The sequence below is a fragment of the Hyperolius riggenbachi genome, chromosome 10, assembly GCF_040937935.1.
Source record: "Hyperolius riggenbachi isolate aHypRig1 chromosome 10, aHypRig1.pri, whole genome shotgun sequence".
NCBI classification, from domain to species: domain Eukaryota; kingdom Metazoa; phylum Chordata; class Amphibia; order Anura; family Hyperoliidae; genus Hyperolius; species Hyperolius riggenbachi.
The window spans coordinates 6,270,821-6,292,957 of NC_090655.1; the positions used below are offsets into that span (position 1 = coordinate 6,270,821).

General features: G+C 47.7%; 2 protein-coding genes across 3 annotated transcripts in view; one reads left to right on the forward strand and one right to left on the reverse strand.

Annotated features, from left to right (window-relative positions):
• The window catches only part of GOLGA7B (golgin A7 family member B), a 388,598-nt gene that overhangs the window by 78,136 nt on the left and 288,325 nt on the right, over positions 1 to 22,137 (forward strand). Inside the window, exon 2 of one of the 2 annotated variants that reach the window (XM_068258001.1) lies at positions 16,489 to 16,594. The exons of the other annotated variant lie outside the window; for it this stretch is intronic. The gene's annotated coding sequence lies outside the window, so the exon portion shown is untranslated. The remainder of the gene's footprint in view (positions 1 to 16,488; positions 16,595 to 22,137) is intronic. 2 annotated transcript variants of the gene reach the window in all.
• The window catches only part of SFRP5 (secreted frizzled related protein 5), a 118,490-nt gene that overhangs the window by 39,802 nt on the left and 56,551 nt on the right, over positions 1 to 22,137 (reverse strand). Inside the window, exon 2 of the mRNA XM_068257998.1 lies at positions 19,378 to 19,455. Coding sequence (XP_068114099.1) covers positions 19,378 to 19,455 — 78 coding nt within the window. The remainder of the gene's footprint in view (positions 1 to 19,377; positions 19,456 to 22,137) is intronic.

A 22,137-nucleotide genomic window follows, 5' to 3' on the forward strand; every position in this document is an offset into this window, starting at 1 on the left:
GGAGCGATTTCCTCCATTCAAAATGCTGTACGTGCAGCTAGCACTTTGCTAGCCGCGCGTACAGCTTGATCGCCGGCGCTCTGCGGCGATCGCCCGCACGCAGTGGCGCAAGAGGGCCCCCCCCTCGCCAGAGCCCTGCGCTGCCCGGACCAATGAGTTCCGGGCAGCGCTATGGGCTGGATCGGAGGTGTCTGACGTCAGGACGTCGGCTGACGTCCATGACGTCATTCCGATCGTCGCCATGGAGACAGGAGAAGCCAAACAGGGGAGCGCGTTATATACGCGTTCCCCTGTTTGCTATTGATGCCGGCGACGATCGCACTAGAGGGACACATGCGCCCTCTAGTGGTGTTTCATGTAGCTACCACTCTGGTAGCTTTACATGAAACACACAAAATTTTTTTTAAAAAAAAAGGATTTTTGCCAATTTGGCAAAAAAAAATAACCGCCAGGGAGGTTAAATTTTTTTTTTTTAGAAATATTAATTGGCAGACAGCCATGAAGCTCCCAAATGGACTAAGGGCTCAAACCAGTGGCGTACCTAGGGAATTTTACATTTGGTGCTGATTATTTACAGCCCCTCCCCGCCTCCCCCCAAAAAATCAATTTATTTGAATGGGGGGTGGGGGTTGTGGTTGGGGTGCCGAGTCTGTCGCTACAAATTATGGGGGAGTTTTTGGGAAAAGGAATCCTCAGGGGGTGGACAAAGCTAACCGTTATGGAATTCTGTACTCTGTACAGTGCTGCAGAAGATGTCAGTGCTATAAATACATAATAATAATATGGTAGGGCATTAGACTATGACTATGGTAGGATTAGAGTGTGAGCTCCTCTGAGGACAGTCAGTGACATGACTATGTACCCTGTAATGTGCTGCAGAAGATGTCAGTGCTATATAAATACATAATAATAATATGGTAGGACATTACACTATGACTATGGTAGGATTAGAGTGTGAGCTCCTCTGAGGACAGTCAGTGACATGACTATGTACTCTGTAATGTGCTGCAGGAGATTTCAGTGCTATATAAATACATAATACTAATATGGTAGGACATTAGTCAATGACTATGGTAGGATTAGAGTGTGAGCTCCTCTGAGGACAGTCAGTGACATGACTGTACTCTGTAATGTGCTGCAGAAGATGTCAGTGCTATATAAATACTAAAATATGAAAAGAGGAAAGGGTCATGGGGAAGACAACAGGGTGGGAGGGGGAGGGGGAAAAAGAGATAAGATTACCTGCAATCAAACTAATCTAAATTCCCTGGCGCTTGCTTCTCTGCTCACTACAGAAGTCGGCTGTCAGCACCTGTATCACTGACCTGCATTATAAATTACTTTGATCAGGATAAATAATCAATAGTTTAGGGCACTTTGGTATTACAGCAGCCAGTGCACATGGCTACTAATGACAGGCAACTTCTGAAGCACTAAACACACCCTGTCACCTCTCCCTGCTAATGTCCCAGCTGCAGCACAGCAATCATTCTCTCTACTCACCCTGCTGCTCTGCACATTCACTCACTGCAGGCTGTGTGTAGCGAGCGAGGAGACAAATTGCCCACAGGACAGGAAGGGGGAGGGGTGCTACATCTAGCGCAGGAAGTAGTACAGGCCCCTGCACTGCCTACTGCTATTTTCCTGAATGTTGCCGAAACTATGAGAAAAGGTCCCAGGTGGAAGAACACAGTGACTGAGCACCACAGCGGCACCCCCCAGCCATGGCTACACCCGGTGCTGTGATCACCACAGCGGCACCCCTAGCCATGGCTACACCCGGTGCTGTGATTACCACAGCGGCACCCCTAGCCATGGCTGTACCCAGTGCTGTGAGCACCTGTAGCTCTATGGTAGGTACACCCACTGGCGCAAACCCACTAGCAGCCTTTTTTTTAAGTGCTAGTGTTTTGAAAATCTCATGCTAATGCAATGTTATGGTGGATTTTTTTTAATGAAATCACATCCCTCAAGTGGGATCACACCCGTAGCATTACATTAGCAAGCACTTCTCAAATCACAAAGCGCTCAGAAAAGCGCTGCTAGTGGGTTCCAGGCCTAAAAGCTCAGATGTCACCTCTATGCATAGCCTCTGTATGCTTTGAGTATGGACTGCCTGAAATATCCCCATCTTCTTACATGAGTTATTACTATTAGATGCACAGAAAGTGAATCAGGAAATTTTAGCACCCGGGGCTAATGACTATTTCAGTCTGCAGCACCCCATAGGCGCTTTTGTAAAATATCGGCTATTGGGCACCAACCCAAAATAGGGCACCAACCGTCCAACCGAAATTTTTCGTTTTGAGAATGTCTCGAAAAAATATCGTTTTGACAATCATCGTTTTTGTAAATTATAGTTTGAACTTTTTTTCTTTTGATCATTTTGAAAGTCTTTCTGAGAATTAAATTATGTAAATTATCGTTTTGAAAAGTATTATCGTAGAAATGTATTGCTTTTTATATTATCGTTCTTTGCAATGGAGAAAGGGTTGTAGGGTTAGATGTCAGGAAGGAGGTTTCAGGATTATATACCACCAGGGGGGAGTGGTTTCAGGATTATATACCACCAGGGGGGAGTGGTCTCAGGGTTAGGCACCACCAGGGGGGAGTGGTCTCAGGGTTAGGCACCACCAGGGGGGAGTGGTCTCGGGATTAGGCACCACCAGGGGGGAGTGGTCTCGGGATTAGGCACCACCAGGGGGGAGTGGTCTCAGGATTAGGCACCACCAGGGGGGAGTGGTCTCAGGATTAGGCACCACCAGGGGGAGTGGTCTCAGGATTGGGCACCACCAGGAAAGTCTTAGGATTAGGCACCACCGGAGGAGATGTTTTAGGATTATATACCACCAGGGGGGAAGGGTCTCAGGGTTAGGCACCACCGGGGGAGATGTTTTAGGATTATATACCACCAGGGGGGATGGGTCTCAGGGTTAGGCACCACCGGGGGAGATGTTTTAGGATTATATACCACCAGGGGGGAGAGGTCTCAGGGTTAGGCACCACCGGGGGAGATGTTTTAGGATTATATACCACCAGGAGGGAGGGGTCTCAGGGTTAGGCACCACCGGGGTAGATGTTTTAGGATTATATACCACCAGGGGGGAGGGGTCTCAGGGTTAGGCACCACCGGGGGAGATGTGTTAGGATTATATACCACCAGGGGGGAGGGGTCTCAGGGTTAGGCACCACCGGGGGAGATGTTTTAGGATTATATACCACCAGGGGGGAGGGGTCTCAGGGTTAGGCACCACCGGGGGAGATGTTTTAGGATTATATACCACCAGGGGGGAGGGGTCTCAGGGTTAGGCACCACCGGGGGAGATGTCTTAGGATTATATACCACCAGGGGGGAGGGGTCTCAGGGTTAGGCACCACCGGGGGAGATGTTTTAGGATTATATACCACCAGGGGGGAGGGGTCTCAGGGTTAGGCACCACCGGGGGAGATGTTTTAGGATTATATACCACCAGGGGGGAGGGGTCTCAGGGTTAGGCACCACCGGGGGAGATGTCTTAGGATTATATACCACCAGGGGGGAGGGGTCTCAGGGTTAGGCACCACCGGGGGAGATGTTTTAGGATTATATACCACCAGGGGGGAGGGGTCTCAGGGTTAGGCACCACCGGAGGAGATGTGTTAGGATTATATACCACCAGGGGGGAGGGGTCTCAGGGTTAGGCACCACCGGGGGAGATGTGTTAGGATTATATACCACCAGGGGGGAGGGGTCTCAGGGTTAGGCACCACCGGAGGAGATGTGTTAGGATTATATACCACCAGGGGGGAGGGGTCTCAGGGTTAGGCACCACAGGGGGAGATGTTTTAGGATTATATACCACCAGGGGGGAGGGGTCTCAGGGTTAGGCACCACCGGGGGAGATGTCTTAGGATTAAACATCGATAGAGTGAGGGTTCTGTGTGAGAGTAGGGTTTGGTAAATATTGCAGATATTTTACTACAACTAAACCTATGTTTTACTAGGGTTACCGTTTTATGACTGTAAATATATTTTCATTTTTGTTAGACAATATTTTGTAATGTATTTTTTTTTTCTCCCGGTGCCCTTTTCATTACTGTTATTTTAACGTATTTATAATGCTATCTCAGATAAAAATGAAGAAACAAAAAATATTGTTATAGACAATATTTTTAAATTGCGGCTATATACCCCCCCCCCCCCCCTTTCCTTTTTTTCCTGGTGCCCTTATTTGGTGTATGCCACAGAAAGCCATGGTTTCTTATTTTGAGCATCTGAATTAAAAAAGAATGAATGGCACAAGACTTTGACTCTGTCTCTGAGGGCTGGTGCACACCGAGCGGGTTTTTCAGCGGTTTTCGCTTGGGTAATGTATCTCAATGGGGTGGTTCACACCAGAGCGGGAGGCGTTTTGCTGAAATGCATACTCCCGGGCTGCTGCAGATTTTGGATTGCGGCGGCGTTACTGCCTCCAATGTAAAGAATAGGAAAACCGCAAACCGCTCTGAAAAACGGCAGTTCAGAGCTGTTTTGCAGGCGTTTTTGTTACAGAAGCTGTTCAGTAACAGCTTTACTGTAACAATATCTGATATCTACTACACCAAAAACGCTTCCCAAAACCGCAAAATGCTAGCTGAAATGCTACAGAAAAATAAGAAAAAGCGTTTCAAAATCTGCTAGCATTTTGCGGATCTGCTAGCGGGTTTTGGTGTGCACCAGGCCTTTCTGGTTTTTTTTTTTTTTTTTTTTTTTTTAATTCTTTTTATTTTGTGCGCACACAGAATAAATGTAAGCACACAAGTAATATTTGTCCTTAAAAGATCACTATGGCCAGAAACCATTAAAATGTGAGATTTGTGTTTTGCATAAATTTAAATAGTTTGAAAATGGACCAATCCAAATCCACCTTCTGCAATCTGGCCTAATTGCATGCAAGCCATAATTAGCATTCCATTGACCAGCTCTACTAATTGCTCCTACAGCAAGGTGGGAGTTTCTTGACCATCTCACGGCAACAGTTGAAACTGCAAATTTGGGCACCCGCTTGGAAATTTGGGCACCGCCGAAGACCACATTGTTAATTGCGGCTATAGCGGCTCATAGTGCACAGTTAGTGCATCGGATTGAGCTGGAGAGCGGTGCACAGTTAGTGCACCGGATTTAGCTGGAGAGCGCCCAAATAATGGTGGAGATGGCAGCGGAGGGCAAATAGAGACTGTGGCACAGATAGCGGCAGCAGGGGTAAGGTATTGGCACATAAGGTTCGGCTATGATGTAGCTAAACCTCACATGGGCAGGGATAGTAATATCTGTAGGAAGAATGGAGGTTAGTGTTAGGTAGGGGGCGGAAGGTTGGGTAAAACGATCGTAGAATATCTAATTTTAGTAAAAATATTGGTACTGTTAATATTCTACTAGTACCAGCGCCCAAATTTCCACACGCCCCTTTTTTTAATTTTTTTTTTTTTATGTAAAGGTAACCGTACCCAAAATAAGATAATGTCGATATGGTTGCAAAAAAATTTCAATTTTCGCTCACTCTGTGAAATTGAAATATTTGGCTGATTTCACACTGGACTGGAAAGCTAATTTTTTAATATCCTCTAATTACAGAAGATCTTGTACAGTGCTCCTTGCTGCAAAATGTTTACTTCCTGGGCCAATCACTCAGGGCCCGTTTCCACTATCGCAAATTTGCATGCGTTTCCTGCATGCAAATTCGCATAGCCAATACAAGTGGACGGGACTGTTTCCACTTGTCAGGATTCCTTTGCGTTTTTCTGTGCAGAAAAAATCTGCATGGCAGAGCGATCAGAATTCGCATACCGCTATGCGAATCGCATACAATGTATTTAATAGGGAATTCACATGCGGTTTTGGCATGCGAATTTTCATGCGAATTCGCATACGATTTCGCATGGAATCAATGGAAAAGCACACAGGCATTGCCATGGTCAAATTTGCATACATCGTCATCCATGCAAAATTGTATGCGAATTCGCATGAAAATTTGCATATAACCGCATGTCAAATTCGCATCCGCATGCAAATTTTTGCCGTGGCGATTCCCACCGCACAAGTGGAAACGGACCCTCAAGCAGAGGAATGAGAATTTGGGACTTTTTGCCTTTTTGTGTACCAAATGACTGTTGCCATGGGTTACAAGGAAGCATAAAGTATATCATTTTGTATATCCAGAAAGAGTATAGCTAAAAATCTTGATGTCTAAAGCACACGATGCTTCTTGCTAGACCGATCTCACTTCCGGACAGCAAGAGACGAGGCAACGCAGCGTAAGAACCGCAGATCGCAGAGAAGCCTTTCAAGTCAAGCTAATCTTTATTAAACCGCTGGGAAAAATAAAACAAAATCTCAGGATAAGTGTGTATTATACTTCTATACTTCCTGGCTTGAAGAAGGTGATTTTTACTACTCTGAGCTTTTATTGTTGGGATTCTGTGATCTTCCCAGCGGATTAATAAAGGAACAGACTTGGCGTTAAATTCCCTCTCTCTGTGAGCTGCCATTGTTTTGTTCAGGTGGAAAGGGAACGATAACTTTTACTAACTTAATTACTTCAAAGTTCAGCTCCAGTTCACGTTTTGGCAGACTTAAGCCTGGCACATACCTTCAATTATGATTGGCCAATCACTGACCAATTTTACCCCTTTTATGTAGAATGAGGTTTTACCTAGACAATCTGCTCGTAGTATAACTATTGACCCTCATACTACATGGAGGCGGGAAAATGAAAAATTGATCAGTGATTGGCCAATCATAAATGCAAGTCTTTATCAGGCTTTAGACAGACCGGACAAGTTAGAAGTCCTGTCAGGTTTTCTGCTGTCTGTGTTCATGTTGAGGACTTTTTTCCACTTGCCTCTCTTCTCTGGTGTCTTTTTTGCTTTAATGTGAACAGTGATGACCCCAAGACCTGGAAGTAGGGGACAGCCATAACATATTTGCAGAAAATATAACACTAAGGCTGCTTTCACAGTGGGACGTTACAGGCGCACGTTAGAGCAGCCTGTAACGCACCCCAACGCACAGCAATGAAAAATCAATGGGCTGATCACAGTGCCCACGTTGCGTTAAACAGTAACGCTTCACGTCCTGATAACGTACTGCATGCAATACTTTACATGCGGCTAAGCCGCGTTAGACTGTTTGCACATGCTCAGTACGGGTGTTTTTTTTATTTTAGGGGCGGAGAGGAGGCGGGGAGAGGCCGCTACGTAGCCAGGCACATGGCTACTTAATATTCACTGCATTTGCAGTGTTTACTTCCTGGAGCGGCCGCTGATTGGCTGGCGGGACCACGTGATGCAGAGAGCTCCGCTCACGTGGTCTCCGCAGCGCCTCCAACAGAGCAGGTGGCCCAAGAGCTGCTTGTAACGCGGCTCTTGGTAGCGTCCTGCTCCAACACCACCAGGCGTTGCGTTAGGGGCACGTTATGTGCCCTATAACATCCCCTAAACGCAACGTCCTGGTGTGTAAGTAGCCTAAAGGCTCGTACTCAAGTCCAACATAATGCACAACCAACCGCACAACAAAATTGTTTACACAAGTACGTACGCACCCACCCACCAACTAACAGCAGCGCTTCATAATATGTTGGCGCTTTATAAATACAATAAATAAATAAATAACAACCAACTCACTTAAAGGGAAGGTTCAGGGAGGGTGGGTAAAAAATAAAAATCAATTTCCACTTACCTGGGGCTTCCTCCAGCCCGTGGCAGGCAGGAGGTGCACTCGCCGCCGCTCCGCAGGCTCCCGGTGGCCGACCCGACCTGGCCAGGCCGGCTGCCAGGTCGGGCTCTTCTGCGCTCCAAGGCCTGGAACTTCTGCGTCCCACGCCGGCGGGCTGCGCAGGCGCAGAACTACTGCGCCTGCGCAGTACAGCCCAGAGGACGTCCGATGACGTCAGTGCGCCGGTGTGGGACGCAGAACTGCTGGGCCTTGGAGCGCAGAAGAGCTCGACCTGGCAGCCGGCCTGGCCAGGTCGGGTCGGCCACCGGGAGCCTGCGGAGCGGCGGCGAGTGCACCTCCTGCCTGCCACGGGCTGGAGGAAGCCCCAGGTAAGTGGAAATTGATTTTTATTTTTTACCCACCCTCCCTGAACCTTCCCTTTAAAGGACAACTAATGTGACATGTGACGTGATGAGATAGACGTTTATGTACAGTGCCTAGCACACAAATGACTAGGCTGTGTTGCTTTTTTTTCTTTTTCTACCCCAAAGAGTTAAACATCAGGTATGCAAGTGACAGTTTCTGTCCGGGTCAGGACTGGGTCAGACTACAGCTTAACCCTCACTAAGGGCCTATTTCCACTTGTGTGGTGCGAATAAGTCGTGGAAAACGTGAAAACGAATTCACACGCAGATGCGAATTTTACCACGAATTTTACCGCAAATTCACCGGCATTTTCGCATATGTTAGTATGCGAACGTAACCATGTCAGTGCCTGTGTGCTTTTACATTCATTCTATGTGAAAACGCCTGGGAATTCGCGGTAAAATTCACTGTAAAATTTGCATACGAAAACTCATGCGAATTTCCTATTAAATACATTGTATGCGAATCGCACAACGCAACGCGGAGTGCGAATTCCGATAGCTCTGCCGTGCAGATTTTTCCTGCACACAAAACCGCACAGGATTTCTGACAAGTGGAAACTGGCCCATCCACTTGTATTGGTTATGCGAATCTGCATGCAGACAACGCACGCAGATTCGCACAAGTGGAAACGGCCCTGAGGCCCGGTGCACACCAAAAACCTCTAGCAGATCTGCAAACGCTAGCGGGTTTTAAGCAGATTTTCAGAGCAATTTTAGGCCTGTTGAGAGTGATTTTCTAAACATGCCTAGCGGTTTTTGGAGCATTTTTGTGTAGCTTTTATATATTGTTACAGTAAAACTGTTACTGAACAGCTTCTGTAACAAAAACTCTTTGAAACTGCTTTGAACTAGTGTTTTTCAGTTTCCTATACTTTAACATTGAGGCAGAAACACCTCAGAAATCTCAAAAATGCTGCAGCCCCCGAGTTTGCGTTTGTGGAAAAAACAAACCGCTCTGGTGTGCACCAGCCCATTGAATTACATTACCCGAGCGGTTTTCAAACCAAGAGCTGTTCGCTAGAGTTTTTAAAAAATGCTCAGGAGTACACCGGCCTTAATAAGGAATTACAGCCATAAAACACTTTCTGAGAGCAGGAAAGAGAGGAAAGAAACATTTCATAGATTTGAGCTCTGGCATACTTCAATGAAGGGATCATTGAGCAGAGACCATGGAACAGTAAAATCATAAAAACTAGATTTAAATATAAAATAAAACTGTGGGATATCTTAAAAAGTCATGTTTAGGAGAAGGAGGATAGATACAATGGTTTATCTCATCAGTTTATTTTCACTTCGGATGTCCTTTAAATACTATGCGCACCAGCTAAATGACAAACTGCACAACACGCCCACATTCAAAAATAACGAAGTTGTTCAAGTGACTCTTGGCCAACCTGCACGATAGTTCTGCAGGCTGATCAACTGGATGGATCTGGCAAACTTGTTATGATCATTTGGTTACATTGTTGTTTGCCAGCCGTACACATGACACGCCCAACTGTCCTCCAACAGACCAAGTTTAGATGATCGTTGGGCAGATTGTTTGGACGTGTGTGCGAGCCTTAAAGAAAAACCGTAACCAAGAATTGAACTTTATCCCAATCAGTAGCTGATACCCCCTTTCCCATGAGAAATCTATTCCTTTTCTCAAACGGATCATCAGGGGGCGCTGTAGTATTATTATCATTATTATTAATATTATTTAGTATTTACATAGCGCTGACATCTTCCGCAGCGCTGTGCATATATATATATATATATATATATATATATATATATATATATATATATATATATATATATATATATATATATATAGTCTTGTCACTCGGAGGAGCTCACAATCTAGTCCTTACCATAGTCATACGTCTATATTGTGTAGTGTATCTATTGTAGTCTAGGGACAATTTTTAGGGGAAAGCCATTTAACTTATCTGTATGTTTTTGGGATGTGGGAGGAAACCGGGGTACCCAGAGGAAACCCACACAGACACTGGGAGAACGTACAAACTCCTTGCAGATGTTGACCTAGCTGGGATTCGAACCAGGTACCCAGCACTGCAAGGCGAGAGCGCTAACCACTAGGCCACCGTGCTGCCTGTATAGCTGATATTGTGGTGAGACCCCCCCCACAGTGTGATGTCAGGACCATGGTCCTGGCAGTTTCCTGTCTGTGAACCTCATTGCAGTGTGGGAAATAACGGTTTACAGCTGTTTCCAACTGCCAAAAAAAAGCAAGCAGCATCTCCTTCCAGTGACATCACCTGCCAGCAGTAAAAATGTCACCATGTGGTAAATGTCAGAATGTAAATCAGGGAGAGGAAAGATTTTACAATGAGCAAACACTGACTAAATCATTCATACATAATTTTTGTAAAAATGAAGCACTTTTTTATTACATTATTTTCACTGAAGTTCCTCTTTAACTCACTTCATAGAAAGTGAGTGCTGGAAAAAAAAATATTGCTATAAAAATAGCAGATGGCTCATTTCCTCTCCTCCCTGGATTCAGCTTGTGGGTGGGTGAATCAGGTGTGACCATGCAAAGCCTAAAGTAAAAATAACACTAGATGCTAGCTACATTTTCCAGCATCCCTGCATTTCGGGGGTGTCTATTTCACATGGGCAGTTGAGGGTGGTGCTGGCTGCTCTGGTGACATGACGATGTACTCTGAACAGTGCTGCAGAAGATGCCAGTGCTCAGTGGCGTAACTACAATTCATATGGCCCCCAGTGAAACTTTGGGGCCCCCTAATGGTCACACCCCTTTCCTTGCCTCCCCTTTGGGCCCTTTACAGCCTGGGGGCCGATCTCACAAGGGTCATAACACAAGTGTGACCATCGTGATCTTCACACCCGTAACAAGTGTAGCCACAAAAGACCTGATCTGGAGTATAGTCCCCTGTGTCAGAGGAAGGGAAGGTTCATAGTCGGAGTCCCCCCACAGCTCCGGCCCCCCCTGAAATCCAAAGTTCTACACCATTCCAAATAGTCCAAGCTGTTCCAAAGCATCCTAATTACCCTGATTCAATGGGAACAGCTGTTTTATTCAACACAACAGGTGAAAAACAGCAGCTCTCTGCAGTTGGTTTGTGGACAGTCATGGCTAAGACAAAGGAGCTCAGTGAGGACCTGCGGCTGAGCATTGTGGTCAGGAAAGGGCTACAAGGCCATTGCTAAATGTTTTTCAGGTCCAGTGGCTACGGTGCAAATTATAATTAAATAATACAAGATGTACTGTGGAAAATCTCAGAGGATATAGTCGGAAGCCAAAAGTGACACCTTTGCTGGCCAGGAGGATAGTGAGAGAGGTGATAAAGAATCCAAGGATCACCATAAAGGCCATCCTGGTGAATCTGGGCTCTGCTGGTGGCAATGTCTCAAGGCAGACAATCCCACAGACACTGCACACTGCTGGGTTTCATGGATGCAGACCAAGGAGGACGCCACTTCTCCAGATAAGGAACACAAAAGCTCGCTTGGCCTTTGCAAATGCTCCTCTGTACAAAGAAGAAGACTTCTGGTCTTCCGTGTTATGTCAGATGAAACAAACATTGAATTGTTTGGTCACAATGAGGTTTCCTTGATTTGGCGTAAAAAAGAAGTCTTCAACCCAAAGAACACCATCCCTTCTGTCAAACATGGTGGGGGGAACCTAATGCTTTGGGGGTGTTTTTCAGCCAATGGACCAGGGAACCGAATCACAGTAAATGGCACCATGAAAAATAAGCAATACATGAGGATTCTCAATGACATCATAAGGCCGTCTGCAGAGAAACTTGGCTTTGGGCACCAGTGGACATTTCAGCATGACAATGACCCAAAACACACAGCAAAAGTGGTGAAGAAATGGTTAGCAGACAACATTAACATTTTGGAGTGGCCCAGCCAGAGTCCTGACTTGAATCCCATTGAGAATCTGTGGAGGGAGCTAATGATCAGGGTGATGGCAAGAAGACCCTCCAACCTGAAAGATTTGGAGCTCATTGCTAAAGATGAATGGGCAAAAAGGCCAGTGGAGACGTGTAAAAATCTGATCTGCAATTATAGGAAGCGTTTGCTGTAATAGCCAATAAAGGCTTTTCTATTGATTATTGAGAAGGGTGTGAATAATTTTGGACCGGACACTTTTTTGCTCAAATGTCAATAAAAGCTGAGAAATGTTTTTTTCCACAATATTGCCTCTTGTACATCGTCTGAAACACCTATGTCATTTCCCGTCAAAAGTGAATAAAAGTAGCTTTAAAACAAAATTTTGCCAGGGGTATGAATAATTATGGGCAACACTGTAGATGCTGAAAGTGTTAATCAGTTACTAGTATTTACAGCAATTTATGTTCTCTTCACCAGAGCCCCCCCCCCCCCCCCCCCCCACACTGGATCCCCCCATAACTAACCTCGCCCCCTACTTCTTGTTGCATACCTGATATTCTGCTCCTAATGATCTGTTTTTAGTAAACATAACAGTTTGATAAAGGGAGGTTGCAGTTTGTTGCTGTAGCTGTTGGCTCACACAGAACAGTCAGTCATTCCTCCTCAGAAGATATAATCATGATGTTGTGCGTTGCGGAATATTTCGCCGCGGGCCGTAGATATGTTTTTGTTTAAATCATATTTTGTTGCTAGCCAACGCTTCTTGCTTAGCCGTATTTTTCTTCCTCTCCCTTTACTTAATCCAATTAGGTCAGTGAATGAAGACATTACCCAGAGGCCTTTGCTATAGGAAGTCATTTTCTTATTGATTTAGGCTGTATTACTTGCTCCCTATGCAGTTGTGTGTTTTTCCTCTTCAGACAAGGATAAAGCGGCCTCTGTCTTCTTCCTCTGTAGAGGAGTACAATGCCTTCTATGATTTATGAAGACAGCTGAATGGGAGCAGCTTAATGAGATAAGCTAATATATATGCAATGTTCACTGGCTTCTTCTCACTGGAGTAATTTTTTTTTTTTTTTTACCAAACATATCATCACTACTTAATTCTCTACTTGCATGTATCTAATATCTCTAGCAAAGGGCGACTTTTAAGCCGGTTTCACACTAAGCTGGCGTTAGCAGTGTGGCGGCGCACCACCAAAAACAGGCCTTCAGTGAACACTGTGTTAGTACACGGTGTTCCCTATCTGGCCACCAGCCAAGGAGGAAATGAGGTGCAATTGCGGTTACTTCCTGCTTCGGGGTATGCGAAGTGCACGTAAGCGTGTTGTAAAAATATGCTTCCGCACATGCGCCACCGCGACGTCAACTCCTAAAAAAAAAAAATTGCGTAGCCATAGACTAACATGACTTCCAGGCTGACGCAGAGCGCCGCAGAAGACACGTGATAACGTAGTTATGCGCTAGATCCCTTCCCTCCTACCCCAGCCGTAAAACACTGATTGCTGTTAGACTAAGAGGCGCCCCAGGGCCCCCAACACCCTAATCTCTACTCATCTGGCTTGTAGTCACTGCCGCAGATCCTCTTTTCTTATTTCTCTCTGCTTCATACACAAGAGGAATGATAACTGAGTTGGGCGCCCCCTCCTACACTGCGCCCCTAGGCTGGAGCACCTCTCACCTCTGCCTCGGTCCGGCCCTGCGCCCCCTCCTACACTGCGCCCTGATGCTGGAGCCTCTCTCACCTCTGCCTCGGTCCGGCCCTGCACCCCTCCTACACTGCGCCCTGAGGCTGCAGCCTCTCTCGCCTCGGCCCGGAACTGGGCAGCTGTATTGATGGTGACAGTATGTGGTTGAATTTGATAAAGTGCAGGTGAAAACCAGGCCCTTTTATAAACAGAGCTTAGTTGTAGGTTTGACTTCCGTACTTCTGCAGGGAACAGGGAGACCCCAGTTTATGTTTTAAGCTGTTGAACAGAAATCTGTCATCCCAGAAAAGCGAGAAATCGGTGGCCTGTTCTCTCCATTTTCTGGATTCTTTCCTCCCCTCCAGTCCGTCGAGCAGATGTTGTGAAATGAAAGCATGTTGATTTTGTCATTGATTCCCAACTCATAACTTGAGGCGTCTGCGGCCGAGACGTGAGCTGCATTATTAACTGTCACATTCTGCCTCCCGGGACCGAAGAAAGAACAAGCGTGTCGATAACTTCACAAAACAGAAGATTTAATGTGACAGCGAACAATCCTGTGAAATTACCTTTACACTTAACATAGTTATGTGATATTTCACTGATCTATTGCTGTATGGCCTCCAGCCGACCACAGAGATCACCCAGTCACATCAGATATTTCCCAACTCCATACATCAATCTACCGTACCTGACTGCAGACCTCATCTGTCAGTGTTGTGATCAGGACAGGTAGGGCCTGATGCACTACAGAGTCATTGCTGCCAGTGGTGGGCCGAAATTTCACACCGAAATTCGCAATTACACATCGTAATCGTTATGCGAAATTTCTGAAGAAAATCATAATTTCATAGGTAATAGTAATATTTCATAATTTCGTGTACATTTTTTCGCATAATTTTTGCGTAATTTTGTGTCAAATTTAGCAGTCAATACCAAATCCCCCATACATGCGATTGCTACCAAAATTGCTACATGTTTTAAGGAGAACAGTCAGTACAATCTTTTTTTTTTTTTTTCAAAAAGACCTTGTCGTGTTTGAGAAAATCGATTAAAAAAACATTTTTCTTTGCATTTTTTTAAAACTCATTTTTTTTTAGAGTTTTAAAAACCATTTTCTCAAACGAGAAAATGTGGAAAATGTTTGATGTGTACCCACTACCCACTGTTCTCCTTAACATACAGTGGTTTGCAAAAGTATTCGGCCCCCTTGAAGTTTTCCACATTTTGTCACATTACTGCCACAAACATGAATCAATTTTATTGGAATTCCACGTGAAAGACCAATACAAAGGTGTACACGTGAGAAGTGGATCGAAAATCATACATGAATCCAAACATTTTTTTACAAATAACTGCAAAGTGGGGTGTGCGTAATTATTCAGCCCCCTTTGATCTGAGTGCAGTCAGTTGCCCATAGACATTGCCTGATGAGTGCTAATGACTAAATAGAGTGCACCTGTCTGTAATCTAATGTCAGTACAAATACAGCTGTTCTGTGACGGTCTCAGAGGTTGTCTAAGGGCTGGTGCACACCGAGCGGGTTTTCTCGCGTTTTTACAGCCGCTTGCGGCTGCGGATACGCTAGGGTAATGTATTTCAATGGTGTGGTTCACACCAGAGCGGGAGGCGTTTTGCTGAAACGCATACTCCCAGGCTGAGGCAGTTTTTGTATTTCGGAGGTGTTTCTGCCTCCAATGTAAAGTATAGGAAAAACGCAAACCGCTCTGAAAAACGGCAGTTCAGAGCGGTTTTCTAGGTGTTTTTGTTACAGAAGCTGTACAGTAACAGCTTTACTGTAACAATATATGAATTCTGCTACACAAAAACCGCTAATCAAAACCGCAAAATGCTAGCGGAAACGCTTCATAAAAATAAGAAAAAGCGTTTCAAAAACTGCTAGCCTTTTGCGGATCTGCTAGCGGTTTTTGGTGTGCACCGGGCCTCAGAGAATATTGGGAGCAACAACACTATGAAGTCCAAAGAACACACAAGACAGGTCAGGGATCAGTTATTGAGAAATTTAAAGCAGGCTTAGGCTACAAAAAGATTTCCAAAGCCTTGAACATCCCACGGAGCTTCACATGATTTTTCTAGGCGATTCTAGACATGTTTGGAGCGATTTTTCTAGTCATGCCTTGCGATTTTTGGAGTGTTTTTGTGTAGCGTTTATTTTTTGTTACAATAGAGCTGTAACTGAACGGCTTCTGTAACAAAAACGCTTGGAAAACCGCTTTGTTCTATCGCTTTTCAGAGCGATTTTCCACTTTCCTATACTTAACATTGAGGCTGAATCACCTCAAAAATCAGCAGAAATGCTGCAGGAAAAAATCACATTGCTCTCGTGTGATCCATCCCATCCAAATACATTAGCCAATCTCTTTTCAAAGCGCTGGCGTTTTTGAAAGTGCTCAGAAGCGCTCTTGGTGTGCACCAGCCTTAGAGAACCTCCGACCAAAAATTGAACTTTATCCCAATCAGTAGCTGATACCCGCTTTTACATGAGAAATCTATTCCTTTTCACAAACAGATCATCAGGGGGCGCTGTATGGCTGATATTGTGGTGAAACCCCTCCCACAAGAAACCCCTCCCACAAGAAAAATTTGAACTTTTGGCAGTTTCTTGTCTGTGAACCTTATTGCATTGTGGGAAATAGCTGTTTACAGCTGTTTCCAACTGCCAAAAACCATGCAGCAGCTACATCACCTGCCAACACTAAAATGTTCACTGGAGTTCCTCTTTAAATGCAGCAAGTCAGGGGAAAGTTCCCTTGTGAGTGCCAAGATCTCTTCTGATCTGATTTACCTTTCATTATGTTCTGCACAGGGCTGAGTGTGAAAAAAGGCAGCAGTGGATTGTGGAGCATCGGCGAGAGCCGAGGACACTCCAACAATAAAGCTTTGCCTGGGATCATTTTGGGCAACCACAAAAGGTACTTGGATTGTGTTTGTTTCTCAGAAATGCTTTGTTTGCCTTGCTGGATGTAGAAAATGAGTGATGTGTGACAGACCTGTACATTCACCCGTAGTAACCATTGTTCTGATACCGTCCATTTTTATCTGAAAAACAGCGAAACCCTGGACTAGGCAAACTGCTGTTAGTGAGTGGCTGAGGGTGAGCAATTGGTTTGTCACAGACTCACAGCCAGCCAGTGTGCAATTATGTTGAGCTGCAGCATGTCATGTGAGAACATTGAATGAAGCAGTGTAAATTGTCGTATGCTGTGCATTCATTCCAAATTGGGGGGGGGGGGGGGGGGGGGGGGTTGCGCATCCTCAAGTTTGCCTCAGGAAGCAAAAAGATCTAGAACCGCCCTGTACACAGTGTAGAGAAGTCGCCTGCTAGAGATTGAGAACACAGATGTCATGAGAGGGCAAAATGTGCAGACACTGCAGTACAGCTGGCTTCCTCTCCTCTCTGGCTGCAGCTGGTGGGGCGGGGCAAGCGGGGTTGATCACGTGACACACACAAAGCAGGAAATACAATAGATGCTGGACTACATTTCCCAGAATTCCACCAGCCAACACGCCCTATTGCAGTGCGAGCGTAAGGCTATGGACCGTATGCTGTACTCTATGCATCATGTCTCATTGGCAACATGCGATAAGCCTTTTCATTGCTGTTGCATTGCGACACTTTTTTAAGCTTAAAGAAAACCTATACTGAAAATTAAAAGTCAAAATAAACATACACAAGTCATACTTGCCTCCTGTGTAGTCTACTCCTCAATCTATTTCTCCTCTCCTGCGTCCTGTTTGTCCACTGTGATCAATAGAGTTCTCCGTCCTCCATTTTGAAAATGGCTATTACCCCATAACAGCTTCCTGGTCAGCACACTGTTAAACTGTAACATCGCCCACTTGAGCCATAGGGAAGCATGGACACATCAGTTCTCCTCTCAGCTGTAACTGACAGCAACTGATATATAACTGGCAGCAACTGATATATTTCAGTTCTGACAAAATGTTGTCAGAACTGGAAGGGATCACTGTAAGAAGAAAATGCTGAGCTTCTGAGAGGAACTGACGGTGAGGTAACTATGTAATGTTCATTTGAAGTTACCTCATGTGTTTATTTTAAATAATTTTACTCAGTACAGGTTCTCTTTAAAGGAATAATGTAGGGGGGATGGGGGAAAATTAGTTGAACTTACCCGGTGCTTCTAATGGTCCCCCGCAGACATCCGGTGCCCGCGCAGCCACTCCCCAATGCTCCGGCCCCGCCTCCGGGTTACTTCTGAAACGTAAGACTTTAAAGAGAAACTCCAACCTAGAATTGAACTTTATCCCAATCAGTAGCTGATACCCCATTTTACATGAGAAATATAATGCTTTTCACAAACAGACCATCAGGGGGCGCTGTATGACTGATTTTGTGCTGAAACCCCTCCCACAAGAAGCTCTGGGACCGCGGTACTCTGGGCAAACTGCCACAATGTAACAATGTTCACAGACAGGAAATAGCTGCTTACAGCTGTCTCTAACAGCCAAACCAGCTAGCAGCAGCTACATAACCTGCCCATAGTAAAAATGTCACCATGTAATACATGTCAGAATGTAAATCGGGGAGAGGAAAGATTTTACAATGAGCAAACACTGACTAAATCATTCCTCTTTTTAAGTCTGAAAACCACTGCGCCTGCGTTGCCGTGTCCTAGCTGCCACTGATGTCACCAGGAGTGTACTGCGCAGTCCCAGTATGGTCTGTGTCTGCACCGTGCGCTCCTGGTGACATTAGCGGTAGCGAGGACACGGTCGGCAACACAGGCACAAGGGTTTTCAGACTTTAAAGTCTGAAATTCCAGAAGTGAACTGGAGCCGGAGCCGGAGCATTGGTGAGCAGCTGCACTGGCAGAGGATGTCTGCGGGGGACCATTAGAAGCCCCGAGTAAATTCAACTCATTTCCCCCGACCCCCCTACAGTATCCCTTTAAGCAGTGGATATAGAGTGAAAGTACCCTTAATCTGTTGTTTGTCTTATACCACTTCCTACTGATTCTTGATTGACCACCTTTGCATGCAAGCCTGACTTGTGAACCTCTCATTGCATTGTAGTTCTACTCCCTTATCTTTTTAAATATCGTTTAAAATATGTATGTCCTGAGGGTATATTACTGTTATTTTTTTGCAAATAAAGGCTTGTAGTTAGTGACAGAAGCATAACTGAAAAAAATACACCTTCATTTCCAAATAAAATATTGTGGCCATACGGACATGATAAACATGATAACTGAGGCAAATGAGCAAATAAAAATGTGTGGGTTTTATCCACAGTAGCACGTTTTATTTTACCACTATAATGGCCAAAACCTGAGAAATAATGATTCTTTTTTGGGAGGGATTTTTTTTATATATTGTAATTCCCATGAAAATGCATTTAGAAAAAATAATTCTTAGCAAAATGTACCACCCAAAGAAAGCCCAGTTAGTGGCAAAAAAACATGATATACATCACTTCCGTGTGATACGTAGTGATAAAGTTATTGGTGACTGAATGCTGAAATATGAAAACTGCTCTGATCCATAAGGCGCAAAAAAAAACCTCAGTAGTGAACTAGTTAAATCGCAGGTGACCAGCAATCGCTGGAAAAGCGCTTGCAGTGTGAATCCGCCCTTATTACAGCGTTGTTCAGTGCTGTGAGCCTTTGGGTAGAAACGTTTATGAATTAAAACCACAGCAATAAAGATGAATAGACAGATAAAAGACTAGACTTACCGAAGTCACTGGCGCAGTACTGCACCCGCATGGTCTCAGATTTCTGCTCGATTTCGCACTGAGTGCAGATCTTTGTCACTGTGGGAAGAGAACAATCTGTTAATATTCATCCACAGATGTTGGGAATGTTTACATGTCTCTGCCTAAAAGGGGCTCCTGTTCTGTCTCACACAGGCCAGACTGCAGCAGGGAGAGCAGGGCTGGGGTCACAGATGCCAGGAAGGATTGGCAAGGAGAGCAGGATATTAGCCACGGTGACTGGTACCACGGTGACCCCGCCCACCGCTATGTGCGCCCCGCAGTGATCCCGCCCACCACTATGTGCGCCCCGCAGTGATCCCGCCCACCACTGTGTGCCCCGCAGTGATCCCGCCCACCGCTATGTGCGCCCCACAGTGATCCCGCCCACCGCTATGTGCGCCCCGCAGTGATCCCGCCCACCGCTATGTGCGCCCCGCAGTGATCCCGCCCACCGCTGTGCACCCCGCAGTGATTCCGCCCACCGCTATGTGCGCCCCACAGTGATCCCGCCCACCGCTATGTGCACCCCGCAGTGATCCCGCCCACCACTGTGCACCCCACAGTGATCCCGCCCACCGCTATGTGCGCCCCACAGTGATCCCGCCCACCGCTATGTGCACCCCACAGTGATCCCGCCCACCGCTATGTGCGCCCCACAGTGATCCCGCCCACCGCTATGTGCGCCCCGCAGTGATCCCGCCCACCACTGTGCACCCCGCAATGATCCCGCCCACCGCTATGTGCGCCCCACAGTGATCCCGCCCACCGCTATGTGCGCCCCGCAGTAATCCCACCCACCGCTATGTGCGCCCCGCAGTGATCCCGCCCACCGCTATGTGCGCCCCGCAGTAATCCCGCCCACCGCTATGTGCGCCCCGCAGTGATCCCGCCCACCACTGTGCACCCCGCAATGATCCCGCCCACCGCTATGTGCGCCCGCAGTGATCCCGCCCACCACTGTGCACCCCGCAGTGATCCCGCCCACCACTGTGCACCCCGCAGTGATCCCGCCCACCGCTATGTGCGCCCCACAGTGATCCCGCCCACCGCTATGTGCGCCCCACAGTGATCCCGCCCACCGCTATGTGCGCCCCACAGTAATCCCACCCACCGCTATGTACGCCCCGCAATGATCCCGCCCACCGCTATGTGCGCCCCGCAGTAATCCCACCCACCGCTATGTACGCCCCGCAATGATCCCGCCCACCGCTATGTGCGCCCTGCAGTGATCCCGCCCACCGCTATGTGCGCCCTGCAGTGATCCCGCCCACCGCTATGTGCGCCCCACAGTGATCCCGCCCACCGCTATGTGCACCCCGCAGTGATCCCGCCCACCACTGTGCACCCCGCAATGATCCCGCCCACCGCTATGTGCGCCCCACAGTGATCCCGCCCACCGCTATGTGCGCCCCGCAGTAATCCCACCCACCACTATGTGCGCCCCGCAGTAATCCCACCCACCGCTATGTGCGCCCCGCAGTGATCCCGCCCACCGCTATGTGCGCCCCGCAGTAATCCCGCCCACCGCTATGTGCGCCCCGCAGTAATCCCGCCCACCGCTATGTGCGCCCCGCAGTGATCCCGCCCACCGCTATGTGCGCCCCGCAGTAATCCCGCCCACCGCTATGTGCGCCCAGCAGTGATCCCGTTCACCGCTATGTGCGCCCCGCAGTAATCCCGCCCACCGCTATGTGCGCCCCGCAGTGATCCCGCCCACCGCTATGTGCGCCCCGCAGTAATCCCGCCCACCGCTATGTGCGCCCCGCAGTGATCCCGCCCACCGCTATGTGCGCCCCACAGTGATCCCGCCCACCGCTATGTGCGCCCCACAGTAATCCCACCCACCGCTATGTGCGCCCCGCAGTAATCCCGCCCACCGCTATGTGCACCCCGCAGTGATCCCGCCCACCACTGTGCACCCCGCAATGATCCCGCCCACCGCTATGTGCGCCCCACAGTGATCCCGCCCACCGCTATGTGCGCCCCGCAGTAATCCCACCCACCGCTATGTGCGCCCCGCAGTGATCCCGCCCACCGCTATGTGCACCCCGCAGTGATCCCGCCCACCACTGTGCACCCCGCAGTGATCCCGCCCACCGCTATGTGCGCCCCGCAGTGATCCCACCCACCGCTATGTGCGCCCTGCAGTGATCCCGCCCACCGCTATGTGCGCCCCACAGTGATCCCACCCACCGCTATGTGCGCCCTGCAGTGATCCCGCCCACCGCTATGTGCACCCCGCAGTGATCCCGCCCACCACTGTGCACCCCGCAGTGATCCCGCCCACCGCTATGTGCGCCCCGCAGTGATCCCGCCCACCACTGTGCACCCCGCAGTGATCCCGCCCACCACTGTGCACCCCGCAGTGATCCCGCCCACCGCTATGTGCGCCCCACAGTGATCCCGCCCACCGCTATGTGCGCCCCACAGTGATCCCGCCCACCGCTATGTGCGCCCCGCAGTGATCCCGCCCACCGCTATGTGCGCCCCACAGTGATCCCGCCCACCGCTATGTGCGCCCCACAGTAATCCCACCCACCGCTATGTGCGCCCCGCAGTAATCCCACCCACCGCTATGTGCGCCCCGCAGTGATCCCGCCCACCGCTATGTGCGCCCCGCAGTAATCCCGCCCACCGCTATGTGCGCCCCGCAGTGATCCCGCCCACCGCTATGTGCGCCCCGCAGTAATCCCGCCCACCGCTATGTGCGCCCAGCAGTGATCCCGTTCACCGCTATGT